The sequence below is a fragment of the Rhinatrema bivittatum genome, chromosome 5 (genome assembly GCF_901001135.1).
Source record: "Rhinatrema bivittatum chromosome 5, aRhiBiv1.1, whole genome shotgun sequence".
In the NCBI taxonomy this organism is placed as follows: domain Eukaryota; kingdom Metazoa; phylum Chordata; class Amphibia; order Gymnophiona; family Rhinatrematidae; genus Rhinatrema; species Rhinatrema bivittatum.
The window spans coordinates 224,328,304-224,353,886 of record NC_042619.1 but is presented as its reverse complement, the minus strand read 5'-3'; the positions used below and the strand labels follow the sequence as shown (position 1 = coordinate 224,353,886).

The window sequence follows — 25,583 nt, the reverse complement described above, 5'->3', positions numbered from 1 at the left end:
GTGGCAGTGACCACAGAGGGCAAGAGGTCATATAAGGGTTTAGCCATTGGCTCAGATAGTTGGGGGACACACAGCCATTTTAGAACCTTGAAAGCAATGACTAGGCTTTTACATAGGGGCCTTATGGTGAAAATGGTAGCTATGTTGGAACCGGTGCGTCCGAAATTCTCTCTTAAAGAGACAGAAGTCTTCATTGCCCCATTTAGTTTGATTTTTATTTATTTTTTTTACATATACATCAAGACAATAATATTTTAGGATTATGGCTGCCACATTTCAGCTGTGCAGGAGAAAAATAAAAGAACCACTACTAAATATGGTCCAGTTCCATCTCCAGGGGACAGTGGCTACATTGTTGCCTGCCTCACATTTCCAGTGAATTCTGCAGGCCAAACAATTGTTGGCCACTTGCTGCGTGGGTTTCCTATGCATGAACATAGGGGGCTACTACGCTGCCTTTCATGAAAACTGTATGTGCTCATTGCACAGGTGCAAACAAGGCTTTGTGTATGGTTGTAATAGTTTGTGACTCTGTAAGAAGGCTTCCTCTGCACGAAAGTGGTCGGTGTGAACGATAGCTGTTGGTACCTGAGCTGAACAGTTGGTGTGGATGGGCTGTATGGTCTTTATCTGCCCTCACTTTCTATGTTTCTGTGTTCACAGAAGAGTATCATATAGATCAGGAGTAACAGCTCCAGTCCTGGAGTGCCACGAAGAGGTCTGGTTTTCAGGATAGCCACAATAAATATGCATGAGTTATATTTGCATACAATGGAGGCAGTGCATGCAAATATATCTCATGCCAGACCCTGTTTGTGACACTCCAGGACTAGAGTTGCCTACCCCTGATATGGATAGTCCCTGGAATGTCCTATCATCTAAACAGGTTATGATATGTATTCCAGGGTTTCCCTACCAGTCCTCGGGACTTTACAGGCAGTCAAGTTTTCTGGCATGAGATACATTTGATATACTGGGTCTCCGATGTATGCAAATATAGCTCATGCATATTCATTGGGGATATCCTGAAAACTGGGAAGCCTTGTATGAGACCAACCAGAGATGATGTGTGTGAACTTTCAGACTATATAAGTTAGCTCTGAAGCAGGAACCCAAGTGGTCTGGAAAGCTCGTGTACATTGTTGTCTCTGGATAATGCTTACATTGTTCCAGTAAAAGTTTACACAGCCCTCCGAGAAACCAACATTCCTCAGGATTGACCTGGCTCCTAGAGCACTGCATTTCCACGTGCCTGCAGAAATGTGAAGCCTAACTGTGATTTCTGAGCAAGTTTCTAGCAAACGTCCGGCAGGCCTCCCAACTGAGTATCTGCAGTAAGACTTCTTTTTTAAATGGGAATTTTACAGCATATCCAAGTTTGACGAACGGTGTTGTTTTCTTTATGTCCATGACAACTCCGATGACTTCCAAATCTACTTCTCCACAGAGGATCAGTGCAGCAGGCGAGTATCTTCTCTCCTCCATTGTAGTTCATAGTAACTTCTAGTGGGGAATGTGGTAGCTGGGTTAACAGTGCAGCCCAGCCCCTTTAAAGCAGTCGGAGGCTGGAGGGCTGGTTGGCTGACCAGCTTAGATCCTCTAGCCATGGATTGGTAACCTACGGTTAGATCCTGCCCAGGCAGGGGGAGAGGAGGGAGGGAAGGAGGGACGTGACGTGCTTCAGATGATTTTTGACTGCTCCTGGCTGATCTGTTTGTTTAATGCAAGCCCCCGTGACCCAGATGATTCATTTTTGGGCTGTTTTGATTCCTGCCTCTGACTGGGTACACAGACTAGGTGGAAAGGGGATTTGGGGCACTACTTCCTCTCGGGCCGATACAGTACAGTGCGCTCCAACGGAGCACACTGTTAACCCGCCATTGGACGCGCGTTTTCCCTTACCCCTTATTCAGTAAGGAGCCGGCAAAGCGCGTCCAATCCCCCGAACCTAATAGCGCCCGCAACATGCAAATGCATGTTGATGGCCCTATTAGGTATTCCCGCGCGATTCAGAAAGTAAAATGTGCAGCCAAGCCGCACATTTTGCTTTTAGAAATTAGCGCCTACCCAAAGGTAGGCGCTAATTTCTTCGGGCACCGGGAAAGTGCAAAGAAAAACAGTAAAAACTGCTTTTCTGTGCACCCTCCGACTTAATATCAAGGCGATATTAAGTCGGAGGTCTCGAAACTTTCCAAAAGTAAAAAAAAACAAAAAACATTTTGAAGTCGGCCCGCGGCTGTCGGGTCGAAAACCGGATGCTCAGTTTTGCCGGCGTTCAGTTTCCGAGCCCGTGGCTGTCAGCGGGCTCGAGAACCAACGCTGGCAAAATTGAGCGTCAGCTGTCAAACCCGCTGACAGCCGCCGCTCCGGTCCAAAAGGAGGCGCTAGGGACGCGCTAGGGTCCCTAGCGCCTCCTTTTACCTGGTTTTACTGCCAGGCCTAATTAGCATACTGAATCGCGCGCACAGGAGAGTGGCCTGTGTGCACGCCAGGAATCACCCGCTCTCCCGCGGACTTTACTGTATCGGCCCGTATCTGGGCTCAGCTGCACAGATCTCATTCAGTCCTTCAGCAGTTCAAGGGCGAGAAACAATGGAAACCTGGAGGGTGGACAGGAGTAAAGCTGTGGGGGGGGGGGGGGGGGGAGGATAGAGAGAGACACAGACATATCTTAAAATGCACGCAGTGTGTGAAACTCTGCATTTGTTCTCTTATTTCAAACTGTGAAATTGTCAAACCAAATAGACCATCAGATAAAGTAAAGACTGAAGGAATGTGCAGAGAGGAGATTTCCCTAATTCGCTGAAGCAGGAGAGCAGCATATTCTCAGCTCTTTCGCTGATCGCTGCGTGTTTGCCACTTCCAGATTTTGTTGCTTGGTGAAAGAAATTATCACGGATGTCGTCGGCAGTGCTGTGGAATTAGAAGGGGAGGCGGATGGGGACACGCTGGAGGTAAGGCATGAAGGAAAAGAAATGCTTGGCTTGGCTGACTCTTCTGCAGCACTGGGCACAAAGCAAAGTAAACCCAAAACCCTGAAGTCTGTAGAAAAATAGTGCCGCTCAGCCCCCCCAGCCTGAGGCATTTTAAGACCCCGTGACCAGTTCAAAATTCAGAAAATGCATGCGCAGGACAGATATGGGCCGAATATTTTATTTATTTTATTTATTTATTTCAAATTTTTATATACCGGCATTCGAGACAGCAGTCACATCATGCTGGTTCACATAAAAACAGGGGTGCGTAGTAAACATAAACTATAACAATGGTGCGGAAAAAGGCAGTTACATATAACAGGGTGAAAAGAACTTGGCGGAGAAGGAAGAGAAAGGACAGGTTATTAATTCACCCAAGTAAACGATAGAAGAATATCTCCGATATGCATTTCAAAATCCTATAGCTTATATTCTGGGAACATACTGAGCTCATTTTTCTGCTTCATCCTGCCCCCCCCCCCCGCTGACTGATGTTGACATTCATTGGCCCTCTGGCAAATATTAACTCAACTCCTGGCTGTAAATGGGGCGAAGTGGCTGCTCCGGTGTTGCCGGCAGCCTGGGGAAATGGGGGAAAGCCAGCAAAGAATGACGATCTTTGTAAACCGGAGCGTCCTGCATCTCCTGCTTTCTGCACGGAGTTCACGTGACATGTGGAGTCTTCCTCCTTTGAAGGAGACTTCGCTTCTTCTCCCCGAGCACAAGGACCCACTAACTCCGGCACGGACTGGCTCGGTCTTCTGATACTGCTGAAATCCTTTGTTTCACTTTACGCGCCATCAAATCTCCGTGCCTTCCAAACGGAGGGGCCCGTCCTTTTCTTTCCTATTCTAACTCCCACAAAAGTTCTCCCGAGTACCACCTGCACAGACCCTTCAATTAAAAAAGTCACGTCTCCTAAAAAAGAAAAAAGTAAAAACAAGTGTGCCTTTTTGTGCTACATCGTAGGTGTTTCTGTCAGACTTCTCGTTTTTCTTTTTTTTTTTTTTGTTTTTGCCTCCAGTATGAATACGACTACGATGAGAATGGAGACAGAGTTATTCTGGGTAAAGGCACGTACGGGGTGGTCTACGCTGGCAGAGACCTGAGCAATCAGGTCCGCATAGCCATCAAGGAAATACCGGAGAGAGACAGCCGGTAAGTGGATCGCTTGCCGTTGCCGCACGTTTCCACCCCAGCCCACCAGTTTATTATTTCAGGTGCGTCCGCACGGGTGGCAGTTTCAGTCCCAAAAATTGGTCTGTAATGTTCCCCGTGAGCACAACACGGCTGTGTTAAGGTTAAGGGAAACTGCACTGCATATGTTGGCGCGAGCCTGCAAGGGCATGCTGGTCATTTCTGGTCAAAATGAGAGAGTGAGGCTAAAAAGCTTCTGTGGTAATGCAGATAGGTAGGTGTGAAAGCAAGCGCCGTTGCTGTCCTCATCTACCTCTGAGCCAGCACAGTGCTGTCTAAGAAGGCATTTCTTTGTGACAGGTACTCCCAGCCACTGCATGAAGAAATAGCCCTCCACAAGTACCTGAAACACCGCAACATTGTCCAGTACCTGGGCTCCGTTTCCGAGGATGGCTACATTAAGATCTTCATGGAGCAAGTGCCCGGAGGTTTGTGCTCTTGAGTCGTATTTGTGTGGCATGCATACCGCAGTGCTGTGTTAAAGGGAAGGCCTCGCGCTTGGCGGGGACAGCCTCGCAGCGCCTGAGCCATTCCTTGTTGGGGGCAGAGGTTTGACCAACTGCCTTCATTAACATTTCCACTTTTGCTTTGCTTCACTGCACACCCTGATTTCTGTGCAGCAATTTCTAAAAAGTCATTAGCAGTCCTAGAGGCTATGTATGTTATACATGTACATAAGTAGGGGCAGGTTTTATTTCTTTCTTTATTTAAATACTTTCCTTTCCCTGCCCTGCCTGCCCTGTCCCTCAGTAGCTATTCTGCAATGGATTGCCTTCAGCGTCTTTACTCAGCCACCCCAGCCACCCTTTCCCCCAACCCTACTGCTGCCCGCTCTGGTTTCTGCCGCGCTCGGGTCATGTGCAGCACTGTGATCCCTTAACATGTACTGGAAGAATGGAAAGTCCAACAGGGGAACAATCAGAGCAGACACCAGGGTAGGAGCTGAGGAAGGTGCACATCAGAGGGAGGGGAGGGATTTCGCGATGTCAGAAATATTATGCACAGCTGGGAATCATGAAGGATACCTAGGAATTGTGTTCTATGTGAGAGATTTCCTCCTAGTAACTTGCTCTGGAGCATAGGAGCAAGAAAGTTTGGATCTATTCTTTGAGATCCTGTGACCTGGATTAGCCACAATTAGACACAGGATTACTGGACCTGATGAGCCTTTGGCCTGACCTCGCATGAGTCAGAGCTTAGCCTGGTAATAAACCACTTGGGTGCGTGAAAGCCGGTCCATTACACATTGGTAAAGAAGAAGTGCTGGCACTGGATAATCTGTTGCACATGAGCTAAGCCATCAACTCTAAGCATTTCAGGAAGAGAAACTAAATTGCCTGGGGAAAATCTGCATAATTTGGCTAAATTATGGAGATCCTGTTGACAGTAAAACCACTCCAGATAAAAGGATACCCAGCCACTGTCCTCTGAAGCAATGAGACTTGGCTCCTCGCATGTCACTGCCCTTTAAGGTGCAGAGATATAGTCACCTGGATGAATAATAAACAGAACGAGGAATGGAGCCCCCATTATCACTAGGCTAAGGCACCTCAGAATGGTTCCAGCAGCTTAGATTAGATGGAGCTGGGGTCTTGGAAACTTCATAGTAAACATTTCAGCCTGGTTCATGGTATTCCCCACCCAATATACATTCCTGCATGTGAATCTGTTTTCATATCATTCTTTTCCTTCATCTCTCCCTCCAGCATCACCTGCCTACTCCCGAAGTATTACTTCTGGGGTTCCCTCCAGCCGCTGAGATACTTGTTCAGTTCACAGGACACAACCTCCGTTTTGTGGACTCACTAATACCATCAAACTTGAAATGTTTAATGCCTGTTGTTTCCCCTAATCCAGGCAGCCTTTCTGTGCTCTTGAGATCAAAATGGGGCCCCATGAAAGAACCCACGATAAAATTTTATACCAAGCAGATCTTGGAAGGATTAAATTATCTTCACGAGAATCAGATCGTCCACAGAGATATAAAGGTCAGAGCTTTCTGCCATTGTTAAAAAAATGTAACAGGCCTGTTTTACTATTTGAGCAGGAATTGCAGAGCTGCCAGTGACATCCTAATGTGTCACTGAGAGACAAACGCTGGTACTTTTCACTCACTGCTCCTTGTACAACTAAAGTGCAGGCCATTTTGGCACCACTCTGCAAGCCAGGTGGGTCAGGCTCTGATCTGCATTCATTGTTACTTGCTCCAGAAATGTCAACCAAGTTCTCAACAATGCGATCAGTTGTAAGAATGTTTAATAATGTTTACTTTTGTAGAAGATCAAATCTCCCCAGATTGTGCAAATGTGACTGTTGTTTCTGGCCTGGGAGCTCAGAATTTGACTTCACTAGATTGCAGAGACATAGAGGTCTCAAAAGTTATCCGGATAAGTGTCTCTAAGTGCCTGAATATCACAGGCTCTTAGAGGCGTTCCGGGGGTAATCCTGAGTGGAGCAGACATAGCCAATTTTGGAGTTAGCCAAATAATTTATCCGAGTATCTTATACAACCAGCCGGGCTATCGGAGCAATGTGGGATGCGTCGGGAGCCGGACGCAAGATCTGAGCTCTGTGGCCTGCTGTCAAGGTTTGGGGTGGGAGGGGATGCGGGAAATTCACAGAAACCTTTTAGTGGGGGTGGGAGAGGAGGGGTGAATTTACAAAGCAGCAGCACCAGGTTCATTTATTTTGTAAATTTGGGAGGTGTGATGGGGAAAGAAGTTTTATTGGCCCTAGAGGCCTGCAACTTTATTTTGCTTTCTGAGGGTTATTTGTAGTCAGAAGGGTGCTGAATTGGGCCATGTGGACCTTGTGTGAACTTCTCTTTTTAAAAAATAACCGCTTAACCAGCGGTATTCTTTGAATGTCACCAGTTAAGTTTAAGTTTCCGGGAACATATTAACTTTGCAATCTCACCAGTGATATTCAAATCTAGCCGGTTAGGTTGCAAATTATTTAGGTAGGCTGAATATCCAGGTTAACTTATTCAGCTATCATTAGCTGCATAAGTTAGCCTTTGGAGACTTCTTTTAACATTGACTCCATAGTTAACATAGTTATTCAGTCTTATAGGTGGTTAGGTGAAAGAAGATCATAGGTCCATCAAGATGATCAAGTCTTTAACACGCTGGAGTGTCAGCTGTGTTGGGATTCTGTGGGATCCCCAGGACAGGTTTGGGAAAACAAAATGCCGACCCCTGAATCCCCAAAAGTGCGCAGGAAGCCCAGCTGGAGGAGGGAGAGGCTCCTAGGTCCTCTCTCTGGCCTGAATACTAAGCGCTGGCATAGCTGACAGGTACTGGCACTTGGTATTTATTCAGTCACTTCGCTCCAGAGTAACTTTGCCTCTCACCAGGCTTTTGAATGTGGACCTCCAGATGTCTGATTTTCAGGGGGGGGTGGGGGGAGGGGGTTCAGGCAATGCAGACAGTTTTCAGTGCTGCAGTTATCCGTAGTTAAAGATTGTTTTCCCCAGGCCACATAGGTGCACATAGTGGGAGAGACTACCTGTTAGTACCAGGTCAGCCATGCGGAGCATTTAGCAGCCTGTAGTGGAGCCTTAAAGCTCCACTGACTTCAATCCCCAGCAAAACCGCTACACCGCCTCGATTGCCAACCATTCAGAGAAGCCAGCACTGAGAAAACAGACTTTTTCCAGACAGTATTTTTTTAATAAGTAAAAAGTACCATATTAAAATGTTGCAGCTCTGCAGTACTGACATGCTAGTCTGCAACAACTTTTATTAGGGCAAAAGTATACACAGAGCACAGTTTTCAGAGTGATTTGCCCAGATATGTGGGTTTTTACCTGGGTAATTTGCCCCTGGATAAAAATTGCCCTCCTCAAAATGATTAAGAGTGCTCATTGGTTTTCACAGTGTAGACGTTTAGATGGAAGAGGGGTTCATGGTGGGGATGGGGGCAGGGAAGAGAGGGTGTTTAGGTCAGGGGAGTAAACAGCACATTTTCAAAAGTAGCCATGCAGATTGATCCCCAATTGGCCACCCGAACAAATAGCAAGTACAAAGTCCATGGATACCCTGCAAACACTTGCTTCTAGCCAGGGGAGGATTGGCTTATTGGGGGATCGGGCATCCCCCGATGGGCAGGTCGCGCTAGTCACGTGGTCTGCCGAGCGCGGCCGTGACAGAGCCGCACTCGGCAGACCACGTGGTATCTCCTGGGCCGGCCTGGGCGGCGAATCCCCGGGCCGGTCTTCATCGGGAATCCGCCGCTGCTTCTAGCTAATGAAATTATCAGATAGTTTGGGAGTTGGCTACAAGGTATGTGCATATCTTGCAACACTGTAGGCCAGGGCTTCCCAAATCTGCTCTGGGAACCCCACAGCCAGTCAGGTTTTCAGGATATCCACAGTAAATAAGAGTGAGATACATTTGCATACATTAGAAACCCAGTATATGCTAATTTATCTCATGCTGATTCTGACAACCCCATTGGCTATGGAATCCCCAGGGCTAAGTTTGGAAAGCCCTGCCATGGATCGTTTAGAAATGCCCCCTTAGTGATAGACAACTTTGCTCTTTCTCTCAAGACTGTATGGGTTGCCATCTCCTCCAAGTCAAGCAGTTGAGGCTGATGCACTCCTGGCGGTGGGCCATGCCACACCTGGAGATGTACTTCTGATTTCCCAAGGAAAAGCAGTCTCTGCATGCAGTGGAGCAAAACCAGCATTGTATCAGCTTTTGATGAGGAGACCTGAGTCTACCAGCAAACATTCTTAAATCTGCGTTTTCCTTCCCTCAGGGAGACAATGTTCTGGTGAACACGTACAGCGGGGTGGTGAAAATCTCGGATTTTGGTACTTCAAAGAGGCTCGCAGGGGTGAATCCTTGTACCGAGACTTTTACTGGTAAGAGAAATAGTGAGGAGTTTCATCAAAGAAACTCCATAGACTAGTGCTGGTCTTATTGCCATCTCGTACACCAGACTGGGATTCCCTTATCATAGGTAATAGCACTTCTCTCCATTTGAGCCGTCTAGTCTTGGTCCTCTCTCTTATCTCTCCAGCAAGGGATCCCCTTGTTTTTGTTTTCTTCCTGAGTATCTAAACTCCTCAACCCACTTCAGTTCCTTCTCTTTCCAGTTCTCACGCTTTCTACTGAGTTTTGCCACCATGTGCTCCGCGTCACTCTGCTCGTCTTCAGTCATTCTTCTTTCATGCATCATACTCATCTTTCCGGGTCATTTTCTATTTCATCTTGCTTTCTGCACTTAGCTCAGTGTTGTCTGCAAATAATCCTGCATCATGGGGGCTTCCACTGGTCATCTTCTGTCTGTGTATCCAGTACTAGTATGAGAAGAAAGGGACTCAGGGCTGATTCTTGTCTTACTTTGACTGAAAAACTGGCTGCTTTTCCCCAAAAACTTCTTCCCCAGGTCTTATTATCCTCATGCAAGTCCTTTGTCAGCCATATGAAATTCTCAGCAGATCAGTTCTCTGGGCACACTTTCATATTTCTTTTCCACTTCCCTCTCTGTGTCTCTTGGGGGGCGCGAAGGCCTCCTTTCTCTGCTGCGGGATCTTGGGCTCCTCTACCAGTTGGGTTTTCCAGAGTTACATATTTATGGGTCCTGGTGGTCACCTCTCTGTTACCTTGGTGCCCTGACCAGCAGCTGTTTGCCTCTGGGGACTGCACTGTGTATGAAGTCCTTTTGCTTCATGCAGTTGGATGTGGTTATTTTTATTGGACCATGAGAAAAATTCCCCAAAGGTGGTTTTGTATGTTATGCCCCCACATCCAAGTACCCTGTGGGCATTCCTGCGTTTGGGACTTGCCTGGCTAGAGCTTGCCCTTGGGTGGACTTTGTTGATCCTTGCATACTTGGGTCTTGGTGCTTTCACTTGGGGAAAATGGGCATTGTGGGCAAGGTTTCCCTCCCTTCTCCCCAGGAAACTCCTCCCAAATCAGATGGGTTGTGAACAGGGCAGGCACTAAAAACAGGTTTTATTAAACAGTACAGCTACAGATTCCCACAAGAGATTGAGCAGTATAACAGCTACTTGGGTATTAATGCCTGCAAAGCATCACCATTGAAAAAAAAGAGATATCTTGCATCCCTTTTCTTACACTATAACTGTCTCCCCCTTTCTTTCTCCTGTTGAACTCCCCAGAGTCTCACCTATGTGTAGGAGTGCAGCTGGGCCCATGGATACTGTAAGTCTTATGGCAGATTTGTGCTGTTCCCCATTGGGTCCAGACCAGCACTTAACAGTTAGGGATTTTCCTCTGCTCTCTTGCGCTAGTGGGTCCATGCTCTGCTGGGAAGACTTGGCACTCTATGCTGGATGCATGCCTCTTCTGAGAAGACCAAAACTTTGCTGCTCCATCCCTTTCCGGGTTATTTGTTGGACTTGGTTAACTAATGTAGCATCCCTCTTCACACTTTTTGCATTGGATCATGTATACTGCATGCGTAGGAGAGCATGATTGGGAACCCTTTATTTTGAATGTGATGAGCTGTGCTATCATCATAATATCTTGCAGATGGTTACTGGAAGGCTAGAAAGGGAGATGCAGGAATATTATTTTAATAATTCATCCTACAGCAGTAGTAGTGGTTGAAAAAATTGTAAAAATACATTCTATCCCACAATCAGACACAAAACATCTACTCCACGGACAGAGATATTTTACAGTCTCAATCAATAATGAACATCTCCAAACATCTGTATACAGAAAACCAACTGACATATACAGTTACCTTCAGAGCTCCAGCTTACATATGTCGCACACAAAAAAAGCTTGTTATAAACCAACCAAGTTATACGATACCATCGTATTGGTTCTGATCCAAAGGGCAGGGATAAAACTCTTCAAAGTTCAAATGAATCCTTCAAACAAAAAGTCTCCAAGAAAATCACATGGGATGGGTATCTCTCATAGTATCATACAACTTGGAATAAGACCTGCAGTCATTACCTCTGCAGGATGAATTTACTGAGAAAAATATTTCCTGTTCCTCCAGTTCCGGCAACTACCTGACCTGAAAAAAAAACTTACAAGAAGTAAGCTCCAAATAGAAACAAATGGCAGAAAATCATGCAAGATACTTTGATACGAGCTGTGTCAGCACATATCACAAGACCCTATAGCTATCCATATGGGAAGGATATTCAAGGTTCACATTCATGCTTTTCTATGCATGCAGCAAACCTGATCCAGTGCAAAAAAATGTGTCAAGGGATGCTGCGCTGGAGAAGCAAACCAAATACAAGAATCAATCTTCACAGCCATGAAATAACCCGTTACAGAGAGGAACAGAAAGACACCTAAGCAGGTGAACCTTTATCATGGGAAGATTGCTCTTTTAATGACCTCACAGTCAGAGCACTGAAAGGGAATGCTGGAAGTGCACAAAGAAGAACACAATAACATAGGAAGGTCAAACGTTTTGAAATAAGCACAAACAGGACTTGATAAGGATATTAGCTTTCCTATCCCTTAAACAAACAAATCTGTAAGATGAGACCTTTTTATTGGACTACCTTGATACAGTTTTTGACTAGCATGTGAGGAAGACGCACCCTTCATCAGGCTGAAAGAAAAGCATTGCACTGCTTCACCCATCATGAGATGTAGGCCTTTTAAAACCTAAAGTTTTACTGTTGCTGTCAATGCCCACCTTCCCTCTTTATTAAATTATAACAGCCTAGGCAGGCAACATATGACCTAGCTGACTCTGCTCTATGTAAACCCGGTCTAACAGGGATCCAGGGGTGATCCGGGAAACTATAGATCGGTGAGTTTGACTTCAGTGCTGGGAAAAATCGTGGAAACTGCTATAAAGAATAAAATCACAAAACATTTAGATAGACATGGTTTGATGGGATTTAGCCAACATGGATTTACCCAAGGGAAGTTTTGCCTCACAAATCTCCTACATTTTTTTGAAGAGGTGAATAAACATGTGGAAAAAGGTGAACTGGTAGATGTAGTGTATTTGGATTTTCAGAAGGCGTTCAACAAAATCCCGCATGAGATTCTTCTAAGAAAACTAAAAAGTCATGGGATAGGCGGTGATGTCCTTTTATGAATTGCAAGCTGGTTAAAAGACAGGAAACAGAAAGTAGGATTAAATGGTCTGTTTTCACAGTGGAAAAAGGTAAACAATGGAGTGCCTCAGGGACCTGTACTTGGACCGATGTTTTTTAATATATATAAAAATGATCTGGAAAGGGGTATGATGAGTGAGGTGATCAAATTTGCGAATGGCACAAAATTATGCAGAGTAGTTAAATCTCAAACAGATTGTGATGAATTGCAGGAGGACCTTGCGAGACTAGGCTTACAAATGGCAGATGAAATTTAGCATGGACAAGTGCAAAGTGATGCATATAGGGAAAAATAACCCTTGCTGTAGTTAAACAATGTTAGGTTGTATCTTAGGAGTTAATAACCAGGAAAGAGATCTAGGCGTCATAGTGGATAACACGTTGAAATCGTCGTCTCAGTGTGCTGTATCAATCAAAAAAGCAAACAGAATGTTAGGAATTATTAGGAAGGGAATGGTAAATAAAACGGAGGATGTCATAATGCCTCTGTCAGGGCCGGTGCATCCATTAGGCGAACTTCTGCAGTCGCCTAGGATGCTGAGCCGTAGGGGGCGCCGAAGAGCAGCCATGAGAAGCATACAGTCGGCACCGAAACAGGGGATGGGCGCGACCGGGGGAGGGGACACGACCGGGGAAGTGGGAGCAGCGCAAGGGTCGCCTAGGGCGCCCAATAGTCTTGCACCGGCCCTGGCCTCTGTATCGTTCCATGGTGAGACCGCACCTTGAATACTGTGTGTAGTTCTGGTCACTGCATCTCAAAAAGGATATAGCTACACTGGAGAAAGTGCAGAGAAGGGCGACCAAAATGATATGGGGCATGGAATGGCTGCCCTATGAGGAAAGGCTAAAGATGTTAGGGCTTTTCAGTTTGGAGAAGAGATGACTGAGGGGGGATATAATACAAGTTTACAAAATCATGAAAGGACTTGAACAAGTTAATGTAAATCAGTTATTTACTCTCTCAGATAATAGAAGGACCAAGAGGCAGTCCATGAAGTTAGCCAGTAGCTCATTTAAAACAAATCGAAGTAAATTATTTTTCACTCAGCGTATAGTTAAACTTGGAATTCATTGCCAGAGGATGTGGTTACAGCAGTTAGTGTTACTGGGTTTAAAAAAGGTTTGGATAAGTTCCTAGAGGTTAAATCCATAAAATGTTATTATGGTAATTAATAAGAAATAGTAGCTTGTGATTTACCTAATGTTTGGGTACTTGCCAGGTACTTGTGACTTGGATTGGCCACTATTGGAAACAGGATACTGGGATTGATGGACCCTTGGTCTGACCCAGCATGGCATATCTTATATTCTTATGTTCTTAATGTAACCTGATAGAGAGAGGATAACTCTTGAACACTCGTCACAGATATATTGAATTAGTCCAATAAAAAGGTCTTGGCCTACAACTTGTTTGTTGATGCAGGTGGAATAGCAATGCAGCTATAATACTAAAGCTTATTAAAGTTACTTATTTTCACCATGTAAGTGGGAATATTTCAAAAGTACCCACTGCGGGGAACGTTAAACTCTTCCTCCCTGCATTCTAGGGAGCACATGTGCACATACGCACACAGAGACACGCAAAATCTGATTGGGCCACGTTGATTTTGATACTATCACCCATAGAGCAGGAAAGAATCGGATATCGCCATGTGTGGAGATCCAGTTTTATTTAGCACAGCTGAGAAGGAGGAGAGGTTGCTGCTTTGAGGCTTTTTTGGTGGGGAAATGCTGACAATGTACCGAGGTGGGGTAGAGGAGGTTGGCTTAAGGGGACGACTGCCATTTTTATGCTCTTATTAATGGAATTTAGAAGAGAATGTAATGAAAGTCTGGGTGTGTTCTCACTCACTCGCCAGGAACATTACAGTACATGGCTCCTGAAATTATCGACAAGGGACCACGTGGGTACGGAGCGCCGGCTGATATCTGGTCCTTGGGATGTACCATCATAGAAATGGCAACGGGTAAACCACCCTTCCATGAGCTGGGGGAGCCCCAAGCTGCAATGTTTAAAGTAAGTCCGATTTCTTTTACAGCAATCTTCAAAAGCCTGAGGAGGAGTGAACAGGAGTTTTTGATGTATTTTAGGATCATTTTATGAAATGTTGCTATTAGTTGTATTCTTTTCAGTTTTATATTGTCTTATGTTTTACCTGGATGTTTTACTGTTTATAATGTATTTATTGTTGTAAATCGTTACGATGGAATCCGAGTGAAGGTATATAAGACCCAATAAATAAATAAATAAAATAAATAAATAATGTGATGTACCTGCAGGTCTTTGAATTGATTTTCAGAGAACCTGCCTGGACAACTGGGGAAATCAGAACTGTGTTTTCATGCATGAGTGGGGCAAACCCAGGCCTGAATCAGAAAATGTAGGTTGACCTGGGTGAGATAACAGCTCTAATTGTGAAACTCTTGGTCTTATCAAGGATATTTTTCAAAGGGATCTAAGAGTCTAACCATGAAGTTATGGACCCAGGAAACAAACCGGAAGCCGGTCTATCAGAGCCAGAAGGCAGGAAGACAATGGATAGACCAGTAGCCTTAGATAGGGATACTTTTTGAACAATTGGTTAAAAACGCCCATCTCTGGCCGAGTTTCGCCAAAATGGGTGCATAGGTCAAACTTACAGAGGGATACTATGCTCATATGTGAACACAACACAATATTGACAGTTTATTTATTATTCCAATACCACCAGCAATAAAGAAGTTCATATTATACCAGCTTTGTACACAAAGCCCCTGCTGCAGCCATTTTGACAAAATTAGGCCAGAGTTGGACGTTTTTAACCAATTGTACAATACAGTATCCCTGTCTAAGGCTACTGGTCTATCCATTGTCTTCCTGCCTAACCATGACGTTAGACACCTAGAGGTCCATATTCAGCCTTTCTGCAGCTGTGCTAGTTAGCTTGTTATACATATAGTAGCTGGCTAACTAGCAGGGTATATTTAGTGGAACAGTCACTATCTGATGACTGCCCAGCCAGTTGTTATTTCTGGATATCCACAGTAAATATGCATGAGATACTTCAGCATACATTGACGAGCTGGTATATGTAAATTATCTCATGTGGATATCCTAAAAAGCTGGGGGGACTCCAGGACAGGTCTGGGAAGCCCTGATTTAATTGCTCTGCTTTCAGGGCATTCTCTGGGCATGTTTGGAGTGCATTTTCAGTTATACATGAGCAGTTTCTCCCCAGGACTCGAGGTGCAGAGGGGAAATACAATGGTACCTTTGTATCCATATACCTTTAGCCAATTCCCAAAGAGAAAGTACCCGAGTGCTTTGCTGCTATGCGGCTGTTAGAAATTTGCCTCCATCATGTTGAGAAGTTCTAATGTGTCCATACATTTACCCTATGTATTCATAGATTTTAGCAGCTCCTACCCAGCCTTAGAATGCGCTGGAATAATACCCCCATTGTGCACTTCCCTGATTACAGGTGGGGATGTTTAAAATCCACCCGGAGATTCCAGAATCGATGTCGGCAGAGGGCAGGGCCTTCATTGTCCTCTGCTTCGAGCCTGACCCCATTAAACGGGCCACTGCAGCGGACCTGCTCAAGGACCCCTTCCTGAAGCAGGTCATCAAGAGCAAGAAGAATAAGATCGCCTTCAAGCCTTCAGGTAAGGAGGTCGCTGCCAGGAAAGTCAACACACGCCAAGTTATCTACAGCTCAGCAGCCACTCACGGCTCCGGAGCACACAACCAGATTCTGGGAAGCACACTGTGTAACTCATTAGCCTCATGCAAACAAAGGAAAATCCACAGCAAATGAGCATCTTGATTTTTCTAAATCCCAAGTAATTAAATACCTTAGTTTAATAACAGGAGCTCAGTCAACTTTATTACTTGAAGTCAAATTAGGCACATACACTGTGCATATTTTAATTCTGCCTAATACTAAGAGGAAAACCGAGAAAGTTAATAATATGGAGGCTTTCTGGTTCATTCCTGTTCAGATCAAGGTATAAAGACATGATTCAGTGTCCTTGGAAACTACCATGAAGCCTTGTTTAAATAAAAGCTTTTTAGGGCCTAAATGCAAAAGCAAAACACGCAGAGTGCACAGCTTCCTGTTGGACTTTGTTGTTTGCTCCTGTCATTAACATGATTATATTTCTGGGTAAAGCAGGACGTCTTTGAGCAAAAAAATAATGTGTAAAGAAAAATGATGTTCCCTGTACGTCCCCGGATCAGTCCAGACTCCTGGGTTTTGCCTCCCCTCCAGCAGATGGAGACAGAGCAAGTTTCGACAGACTCTGCCCTTTATGCCTAGGTGCCACCCACAGTCTGCCAGTATTACTCTGTCTCCAGCAGATGGTGGGGGTGCAACACTCACAGTCTGTTCTAGTTATTTAAAAAAAAAAAAAAAAAAAGAGATAATAATAGACAGAATAGCAGGAAGGTTGTGGATAGGCTTTTATTTAAAGTTATTTTGATTGAAAAAAAAAAAGTTAGACTCAGTTGCTCCGTTGGGAGGTAAGCATCCTTCAGACTCCCAGGGGGGTTGGCAGGTCCTGAGGGGACCATCCCCCCTGGTGTGCACGCCAGCTGCGGCTAAGGGTCGAGGGCCCTTCTTGTCTATAGTGCACCAGAGCTTGGGGAGATACCGGGGAGCCCAGATCACTCACCCCAACGGGACCGCCTCAGAACCAGGATCTGTTGGCAACGGAACAGGTTTGAAAAAAAAAGCTAACTAAATTAATAAACAGGAAACGAAGCGTTGTTGGTACTGTTGGGGCTCTCCCTTTTCTTCTCTGCCACGGCGATTCGGGAGTGGGGGATTTTTTTCTTTCTCTGGTTTAATTTTTTCTCCTCGCCTCCCTCATGCCGCGCAAGGCAGCGTGTCGGGCGAGCGGCTCCACTCGCAAGCGCTTCTCTAGGGATGGGCTGTGTTCAGCCTGCATCCCCGGAGGCAAGGGATCCTCCGAGACCACTGAGGGGGTGGTTCTTCGGGGTAGATCTGTTGCATTGGCATTCAGAACCTTTCCAGTCCATTCCCCCAGGCCATTCCTGCTGAGCGCGGGAAACGATGCCATTTTGAGCCCCTTCACCTCGGCGGCTCAGCTAGCGGTGGGGGAGGGAAATCTCCCGCCGCCGTCACCTCAGCAGCCTGCTCTGCGGCCTAAGTCTCCTGTCATTTCTGACTCAAATGCACAGGGAGAGAAGCTGGACATGGATTCTGATTATTCCTCCTCTTTATTTACCTCAGACTTTGTGTTATTAATGCACAAGGTCTTTAAGGCTCGGAAGGCCAGTAAAAGGCACTCAGCTGACAGGGGGAATTTCTCGGTACCACTCTCTCAAGCCCGGAAGCAGCCCCAGTCTGATGGACGGGGAGGGTCCTCCAAATCTAAGCGCCCTTTCCGGACTATACCTCCGCAGGAGGATTCGGACACGTCCTTGGTTACCGTAGATCCGGATGGTCAGGATATTCCAACCCAGTCCCCAAAGGGGGTAGAGGGGGACGGGGACCAACAGCAGGGTGCTGGCCGAGGGTCCCAGGCAGTCGAGAGGGATGACCCTAAAGTTGTCTGCCTGTTCCGCAAGGAGGAACTGGGCCCTCTCACTCCCGGCATTTTGGGGGAATGAGGGATTGAGGCGCCTCCAGCTGAACCCCGTTTGGGGTCTATGGATCCTGTCTTATTGGGCCTGCGAGGTCTGCATACATCCTTCCTTTTCCATTTTTTCGGCTACAGACCTCCTATTTAGGGAATGGGACACCCCAGATTTGGGGTTGAAGGTTACAAAGGCAATGGACAAGCTTTATCCTCTGCCGGAGGAGGCTTTGGAGATTCTTCGGGTGCCGAAGGTGGATGCGGTAGTACTGTACCAGTCGCAGGGTCCACAGCTCTCAAGGATCTGCAGGATCGAAAGCTAGAGCTGCAGCTTAGAAAGATATTTGAGGTCTCTGCACTGGGAGTCCGGGCGGCCAAGTGTAGTAATTTTGGTTTGAGAGCCAGGCTTCGCTGGGTACAACAGCTGCAGGCCAACAAGTCTCTGTCTGAAGAAGAGGCTTGTCAGGCAGGGCATCTCGAGGTGGTGGTGGCTTATAGTGTGGATGACCTTTACGACCTTCTACGGACATCCGCTCGATCCATGGTTTCCGCTTTCTCGGCCCATCGATTGTTGTGGTTACGAAACTGGTCTGCGGATGTGTCTTCAAAATCCCATTTGGGGTCTCTCCTTTTTAAGGGCAAGTTGCTCTTTGGCAAAGAACTGGAGGATATGATTCAGTCTTTGGGTGAGAATAAGGTCCACAGGCTGCCTGAAGACAGACCTCGGTCGAGAGGATCTTTTTCGTCTAGATCCCGCTTTCGTGGGGGGTCGCAGATCTCGGGCGCCTCGAACGTCCACTTTGTCCTTTCGGCAAAATACTGCCCGGACGCAAGCCTGGTCCTCGTCCTTTCGGGGACGGTGTTTTGGTAGACCCGGTACCTCCCAGTCTACCCCAGCCGGAAAATCTATCCAGTGATGGGCAGCCGGTCCACCTCCTTGGTTCCAGTAATCGGGGGCAGACTGTCTCTGTTTTTCGAGGAGTGGGCCAAGATCACTTCGGACCAGTGGGTTCTTTCTGTGATAAAGCACAGCTACGCTTTAGATTTTGCACGCCGTCCGTGCCACCAGTTTCTGACATCCCCATGTGGGTATGCTGCAAAGCAAAGCAGACCTTGCAGCGCCTTCTCGATCTCGGCGCAATTGTTCCGGTTCCCCGGTCGGCTCAACGTCAAGGGCGTTACTCCATTTATGTCATCGTGCCAAAAAAAGAGGGGTCCTTCTGGCCCATTCTCAATTTAAAGCGGGTCAACTGGTGTCTTCGCATTCCACGATTCCGCATGGAGACGTTGCAGCCAGTCATTGCTTCAGTTCAACTGGGGGAGTTTCTCGCATCTCTGGATTTGACGGAGGCGTATTTACATGTTGGGATCCGCTCGGATCCCAACGTGGACCAGACGTTTCTGAGATTTGCTGTTTTGGGTCAGCACTACCAGTTTCAAGCTCTGCCCTTCGGTCTTGCTACAGCCCCCATGACGTTTACCAAAATAACGGTAGTGGTGGCAGCTCAGCTCCGCAGAATGGGGTTGTTAGTGCATCCGTATTTGGACGATTGGCTGATTCGGGCAAAGTCAGAAGTACCATCCTAGAAGCACAGTCCAGATGTATTCCACACATTAAGAAAGGTGGAAAGAAGGCAAAACAATTGCCGGCATGGTTAAAAGGGGAGGTGAAAGAAGCTATTTTAGCCAAAAGATCTTCATTCAAAAATTGGAAGAAGGATCCAACAGAAGAAAATAGGATAAAGCATAAACATTGGCAAGTTAAATGTAAGACATTGATAAGACAGGCTAAGAGAGAATTTGAAAAGAAGTTGGCTGTAGAGGCAAAAACTAACAGCAAAAACTTTAAAAAATATATCAGAAGCAGAAAACCTGTGAGGGACTCAGTTGGACCGTTAGATGATTGAGGAGTTAAAGGGGTACTTAGAGAAGATAAGGCCATCGCGGAAAGATTAAATGATTTCTTTGCTTCGGTGTTTACTGAAGAGGATGTTGGGGAGGTACCCGTACTGGAGAAGGTTTTCATGGGTAATGATTCAGATGGATTGAACTAAATCACCATGAGGCTGCTCCCTGCAGCTGCCGCCCTTACAGTGAAGAAATATTTTCTAATGTTGCTTCTGGGAGGACAATTCTGACAGCCATTTCTGCTTTAAAAATTGGTGTAGAGTCCACAGGTACTTTATCACAAAATGCCCTGTTTCATCCCCCCCCCCCCCCTGAGCTTACCCCCTTGGAGCCTCATACTATGACCTCTTTTTCTAGAATTTTCTTTCCTCTGACAAGATTTGCTTCTTATGCATTATTTACATCTTTGAGGAATATAAATGTCTTCAGCATATACAGCTGTTTTAGAATTATTAGCGTGCTTAACATAAATAACAAAAGCAGTACTGTAAGTTCTGGGAGACAGAGTTCACAGCCCCAAGAGGCTAGGGAGTCCTGGCCATTGTGCAGCAGCGACACCTGGTGGCTACTTAAGCGCATGTGTGTGCTGGGTCATGAAGGTAACATTCTGGGCCTGTCTCTGCAACGACGGGGCTGAACAGGAGTGGATTAAAAAGAGGGAAAAAGCCCTTAGCGCTGGGAGAGGCCAGTTCCAATTGCTCTAGAAGCCCAAAGGACCACGAGAAAAGCTGCCAGGCCAAAATATAAAGGTAATAGCATTTTTTTCAGAAATGCTTCATAGTATCATGATTATATTAATGATAATATTATGCATATATTTTAATTTAACAATGCAAAACAACCCCCCTCCCCAACCCCCCCCCCCCCCCCACACACACACACACACCCTACAAACACAAAGGGGGCTTCTGAGTAAAGAAGAGTTCAGTTTATTTATATCACAGTAGAACTAAAAACTGCCAGGGGGCACTTTCGCATCAGTACCTTTTGAGATGGCAGATGATGAAATCTTGCTTTAAGGGGGGGGGGGGCTGCAAAGGTGCAGGGAACATGGCTTTCTTATAGTGGGAGGGTTTCTGTTTTTAAAGACTGGAGAGATTCTCTTGCACCACAGAAGCCTGCAGTGGGGACCTTACTGTTGTGTAAACTACCAAAGCTGTTTCCAGTACAAGCTGAGGTTTGACGATAACAGCTCATGTTGTGATGGCGGTGATGAGCTGGACTTCGGGAGGTACAGAAATTGCCCCTGCAGGGGAGAAGAGAGATGCCTTTGTCTGGGCATCCAGCCCTGGCAGGAAAAACGAGGTAGGAAAGTCCAAATTAATCTTGGACCTTCAACTCCAACAAACATGGCAGGAAATCATTGCTTAATCGTCTAACAGGAAAATACTGAGACTACATTTTAATTTGCATGTATTTTTTCTGTGTGATGGCTGTTTCTGATGCCAATGGTGAACATCATACTATAGGAGCTCTGGCCCGGCCTGGTCTGATCCCTAGCATAGCTCTGATGAGGACTCTGGGGATGGCTGGGATTGCGACTTTGAGAGTGACCCTGATTGTGGCTCCGAGGGTGACTCTGGTGCTTTCCTTTCCTTTGCAGACTATAACCGCAGCACGTCCCTACCGCTCCCGGTACACGGAGAGCTCGCTGGCAGCAGCAGCAGTGAGCACGGCTCCATTTCCCCAGACTCGGACACAAAGCAAGACCTGTTCTTTGAAAGGCCAAAAAGATCCATCTCTGAAATACCTCCCACAAAGGCTCCCATTTCCAACTTATTGAGGTAAAGCAGCCTTGTGCCGTGAGCCAGCTTCCTGGCTGCCAGCTTATGCAAAGTTCATAACTCAGCTTAGCCAGATGAACACAAGTGGGGCACAAGCAGAAGTCCTTAAAAGTCACATTTAGTGCCATACATTTTTGGAATTTAACTTTTGTGCTTTTTAGCCTGTTACTTGTTCCCAGGCCTTATGGAGAGGCAGAGTGCACTAGCATAAACTTCCTCTCAAATGATTTTACTGATAACAAAGCATTATATAGAATTTACAGTTGTATATTTCCAAACCCTAAACTAGGTTACATAATTGTCACAATTTCTATGATTGGCTTTCTATTATAAACAAATAATTTGAATGGCTGTATGGTAATTTGCTCTTATTCTCCAAGCTAATTCAATCCTCATCCCATGTAAATAAATAAATATATAAATGTTTTCTTGGAATTTGCGGTGTTAACAGCCTTGTATCTGTTCTAAGAATATTTTCAATAATCTCAGATGGAATATCAATTGGCCTCATCCTGTTCTAGTTCTAGGTATGTTTCCATAATCTTAGATGGAATGTAAACTGACCTCGTCTCTGTTTTTAGATGGAATGTCAACTAACCTCATATCACTTTCAAAATGTTCTACAACTTTGTAGCTCAGCATCTTTATCTATCCTATAGCTTCAGACTGTCTAGATAAATAACTACATGGTTGTAAAACAAATGTTATGTTATAATGTTACAGTATGAAGAATTAAAACATTTGCAAAGGAAATTTTACATTTTATTTTTTTATAATACAAAACATCTAAAGTGCTAAGTACACATTATTGCAACTACCATCATGTGCATACTACAACAAATATCTTATATTTTTATTTTATTTTATTTTATTTAAGGGTTTCTTATATACCGAGGCACGTTTGCAAAACATCACCTCGGTTCACAATGTAACATAACTTAGCAACAAGCTTTACAATAATAATAATAATAATAATAACTTAGAACAAGCTTTACAATAATAACATTAACAGGTAGCGGTTTATAGGGCAGGGGATGATAATACGAGATATATATACAAATGTACATGTTAGTTTTAATGATAACATTATATAAAGCAATCAGGATGAAAATGGGAAAATATATATGTTTTTAATTCTTTATACTGTTCTCTGGTTTGTTTGTTTTTTTAATTATTATGTGAAAACAGGTCTAGAGGTTTTTGTGGTAATTAATGTTATAATGTTATACTTGTTAAAGGCTGCTTATGAATAATCAAAAACTTAGGGGAACAGGAATAATGACTTCTTGTGTGACATGTCAGAAGTGGTTTCACTGAGACTAAAGGCCTATGAGCACTCACTGCAACCCAACTATTCAACTTTACAATCCCTACCACTCCTTCAGAGATTCCCTGTCCTTGTCCTATGCTTTCTTGAATTCAGAAAAGATTTGCCATACTAGGTCAGACCAAAGATCCATCAAGCCCAGTATCCTGTTTCCAACAGTGGCCAATCCAGGACACAAGTACCTGGCAGGATCCCAAGGGGGTAGATAGATTCCAAGCTGCTTAACCCAGGGATAAGAAGTGGATTTCTGCAACTCCACATTAATAATGCTTTATGAACTTTTCTCCAGGAACTTATCCAAACCTTTTTAAAACACATCTACAATAATAGCTTTTACCTCATCCTCTGGCAATGAATTCCAAAGCTTTGTGTAAAAAAATATTTTCTCTTATTAGTTCTAAATATATCACCTAGTAACTTCATTGTGTGTCCCCTGGTCTTTGTATTATTTGAAAGACTAAATAGCTGATTAATGTTTACTCATTCCATGCTATTCACTATTTTATAGACCTCTATCATATCTCCCCTCAACCGTCTCTTCTCCAAGTTGAAGAGTCCTAAATTCCTTAGCCTTTCCTCATAGGCGAATCATTCCATTCCCTTTATCATTTTGGTCGCCCTTCTCTGTACGTTTTCTAATTCTGCTATATCTTTTTTTGAGATGTGGTGACCAGAACTGAACACAATACTCAAGATTATGTTATTCTCTGCTTTATTCTCCATTCCTTTCTTGATCATTACTATCATTCTATTTGCTTTCTTGGCTGCTATAGCACACTGGGCAGAAGATTTCAACATATTATCAATGAATGTGCCTAGATCCTTTTTCTGAATGGCGACTCCTAATGTGGAACCTTGCATTATATAGCTATAATTTGGGTTACTTTTCCTTAAGTGCATCACTTAGCACTCGTCCACATTAAATTTAATTTGCCATTTGCATGCCCAGTCTCCTAGTTATGTAAGGTCCTCCTGAAATTTCTCATAACCCTCTTGTGATTGACTACTTGAATAATTTTGTGTAATCTGCACATTTGATCACCTCACTCATTTTTCCCATTTTCATGTCGTTTATAAATACATTAAAAAGCAGTGGTCCCAGAACGGATCCCTGAGGCACTCCACTATTCACCTTTCTCCATTGAGAAAATTTACCTTTTAGACCTACTCTCTGTTTCTATTATTTGACCAGTTCTCAGTCCATAATAGGACACTGCCCCCTATCCCGTGACTATTTAATTTCCTAAAAAATCTCTCGTGAATCCAAATATACTATATCAACTGGCTCACTTTTATCCTCATGTTTATTTACGCTCTCAAAAAAATGTAACATGTTTGTGAAACAAGACTTCCCTTGACTAAATCCATGTTGGCTTTGTCCCATTAAACTATGCCTACCTATATGTTCAGCAGTTTTATTCTTTATAATAGTTTCTACCATTTTGTCTGGCACAGATGTCAGATTCACTGGTCTGTAGTTTCCTGGATCACCCCTTGATCCCTTTTTAAAAATTGCATTACATTGACAACCCTCCAGTCTTCAGGTACCATAGATGATTTTAATGATAGTTTACAAATTATTCATAGCAGATAATTTCATTTTTTAATTCTTTCAGCACTCTGGGATATATATCATCTGGTCCAGGTAATTTGCTATTCTTTAGTTTCTCAATTTGCCTTATTACCTCTTGCAGGTACATTGAGATTTGTTTCAATTCTGCTGAATCAGCACCTTTTAATATCATTTCTGGCATGAGTATCTCTCTCACATCTTACTCAGTGAAGACCAAAGCAAATAATTAATGTAGTCTCTGTGCTATGATTTGTCATTCTGAAGTGCTCCTTTTATCTCTTGATCATCTAATGGTCCAACTGACTCCCTCAAAAAGCTTTTTACTTCGAATGTACTTGAAAAGGTTTTTATTATGAGTTTTTGCTTCTACGTCAAGCTTCTTTTCAAATTCTCTCTTTGCCTTCCTTATCAGTGCTTTGCATCTAACTTGCCTGTGCTTATGCTGTTTTCTGTTTTCTTCATTCGGATCCCTTTTCCATTTCTTGAAAGATGATCTTTTTTAGCTATTATAGCCTCCCTTACCACACCTTTAAATCATGCCAGTAGTCGTTTAGCCTTCTTTCCACCTTTTCTAATGCATGGAGTACATCTTATCTGGGCTTCCAAGATAATATTTTTAAACAACGGGGAAATAAAGGTGCCCAACTTGTTGCAGGGACAAAATAATGATAGGCAAAAACAAGAAGCCCACCTGCAATTATCATATAATCATAAAGCCCTCATACTAGGCACTACATCATTTAGCTCACAGCCTTCAATTTCCTTATGTCAAATTATGGGGTTGGTCCATAACTAATAAAGGTTACAATATATTTTTTAAATTTTCTAATTTTGCAAGTATAAACACTTATCTGATGAAAAGTTCACAGGAGACCATTCTCAGAGGCAACAGCACAAAGATGAAAACCCCATATTTCGAGAAGAAATTATGTATCAGGGAGTATTCAAACATAGTATCCATGAGCAGAATTTTCTACAGAACCCTTGCCATGCATCTTCAAAAATGTCCTTAATTTCTTTTAGTATTTCATTGTCTGTTTGTTCATTCTGGCCAGGTGGATGGTAATACACCCCACTGCTATTTTATTCCCCTTTTCACCTGGAATTTCTATCCATAAAGATTCAATATTGAGGTAGACACCTGTCCATTTCATTTCCTGCAGAA

General features: G+C 44.3%; 1 protein-coding gene across 2 annotated transcripts in view; it reads left to right on the top strand.

Annotated features, from left to right (window-relative positions):
* Window positions 1-25,583, top strand: part of MAP3K15 (mitogen-activated protein kinase kinase kinase 15) — a 257,005-nt gene that overhangs the window by 192,630 nt on the left and 38,792 nt on the right. For both annotated transcript variants that reach the window (XM_029603361.1, XM_029603362.1), the window contains 9 exons: window positions 1,368-1,463; window positions 2,867-2,954; window positions 4,000-4,133; window positions 4,473-4,600; window positions 6,030-6,160; window positions 8,937-9,042; window positions 14,106-14,263; window positions 15,708-15,891; window positions 21,338-21,518. In XM_029603361.1, the coding sequence (XP_029459221.1) occupies window positions 1,368-1,463; window positions 2,867-2,954; window positions 4,000-4,133; window positions 4,473-4,600; window positions 6,030-6,160; window positions 8,937-9,042; window positions 14,106-14,263; window positions 15,708-15,891; window positions 21,338-21,518 (1,206 nt within the window). The remainder of the gene's footprint in view (window positions 1-1,367; window positions 1,464-2,866; window positions 2,955-3,999; window positions 4,134-4,472; window positions 4,601-6,029; window positions 6,161-8,936; window positions 9,043-14,105; window positions 14,264-15,707; window positions 15,892-21,337; window positions 21,519-25,583) is intronic.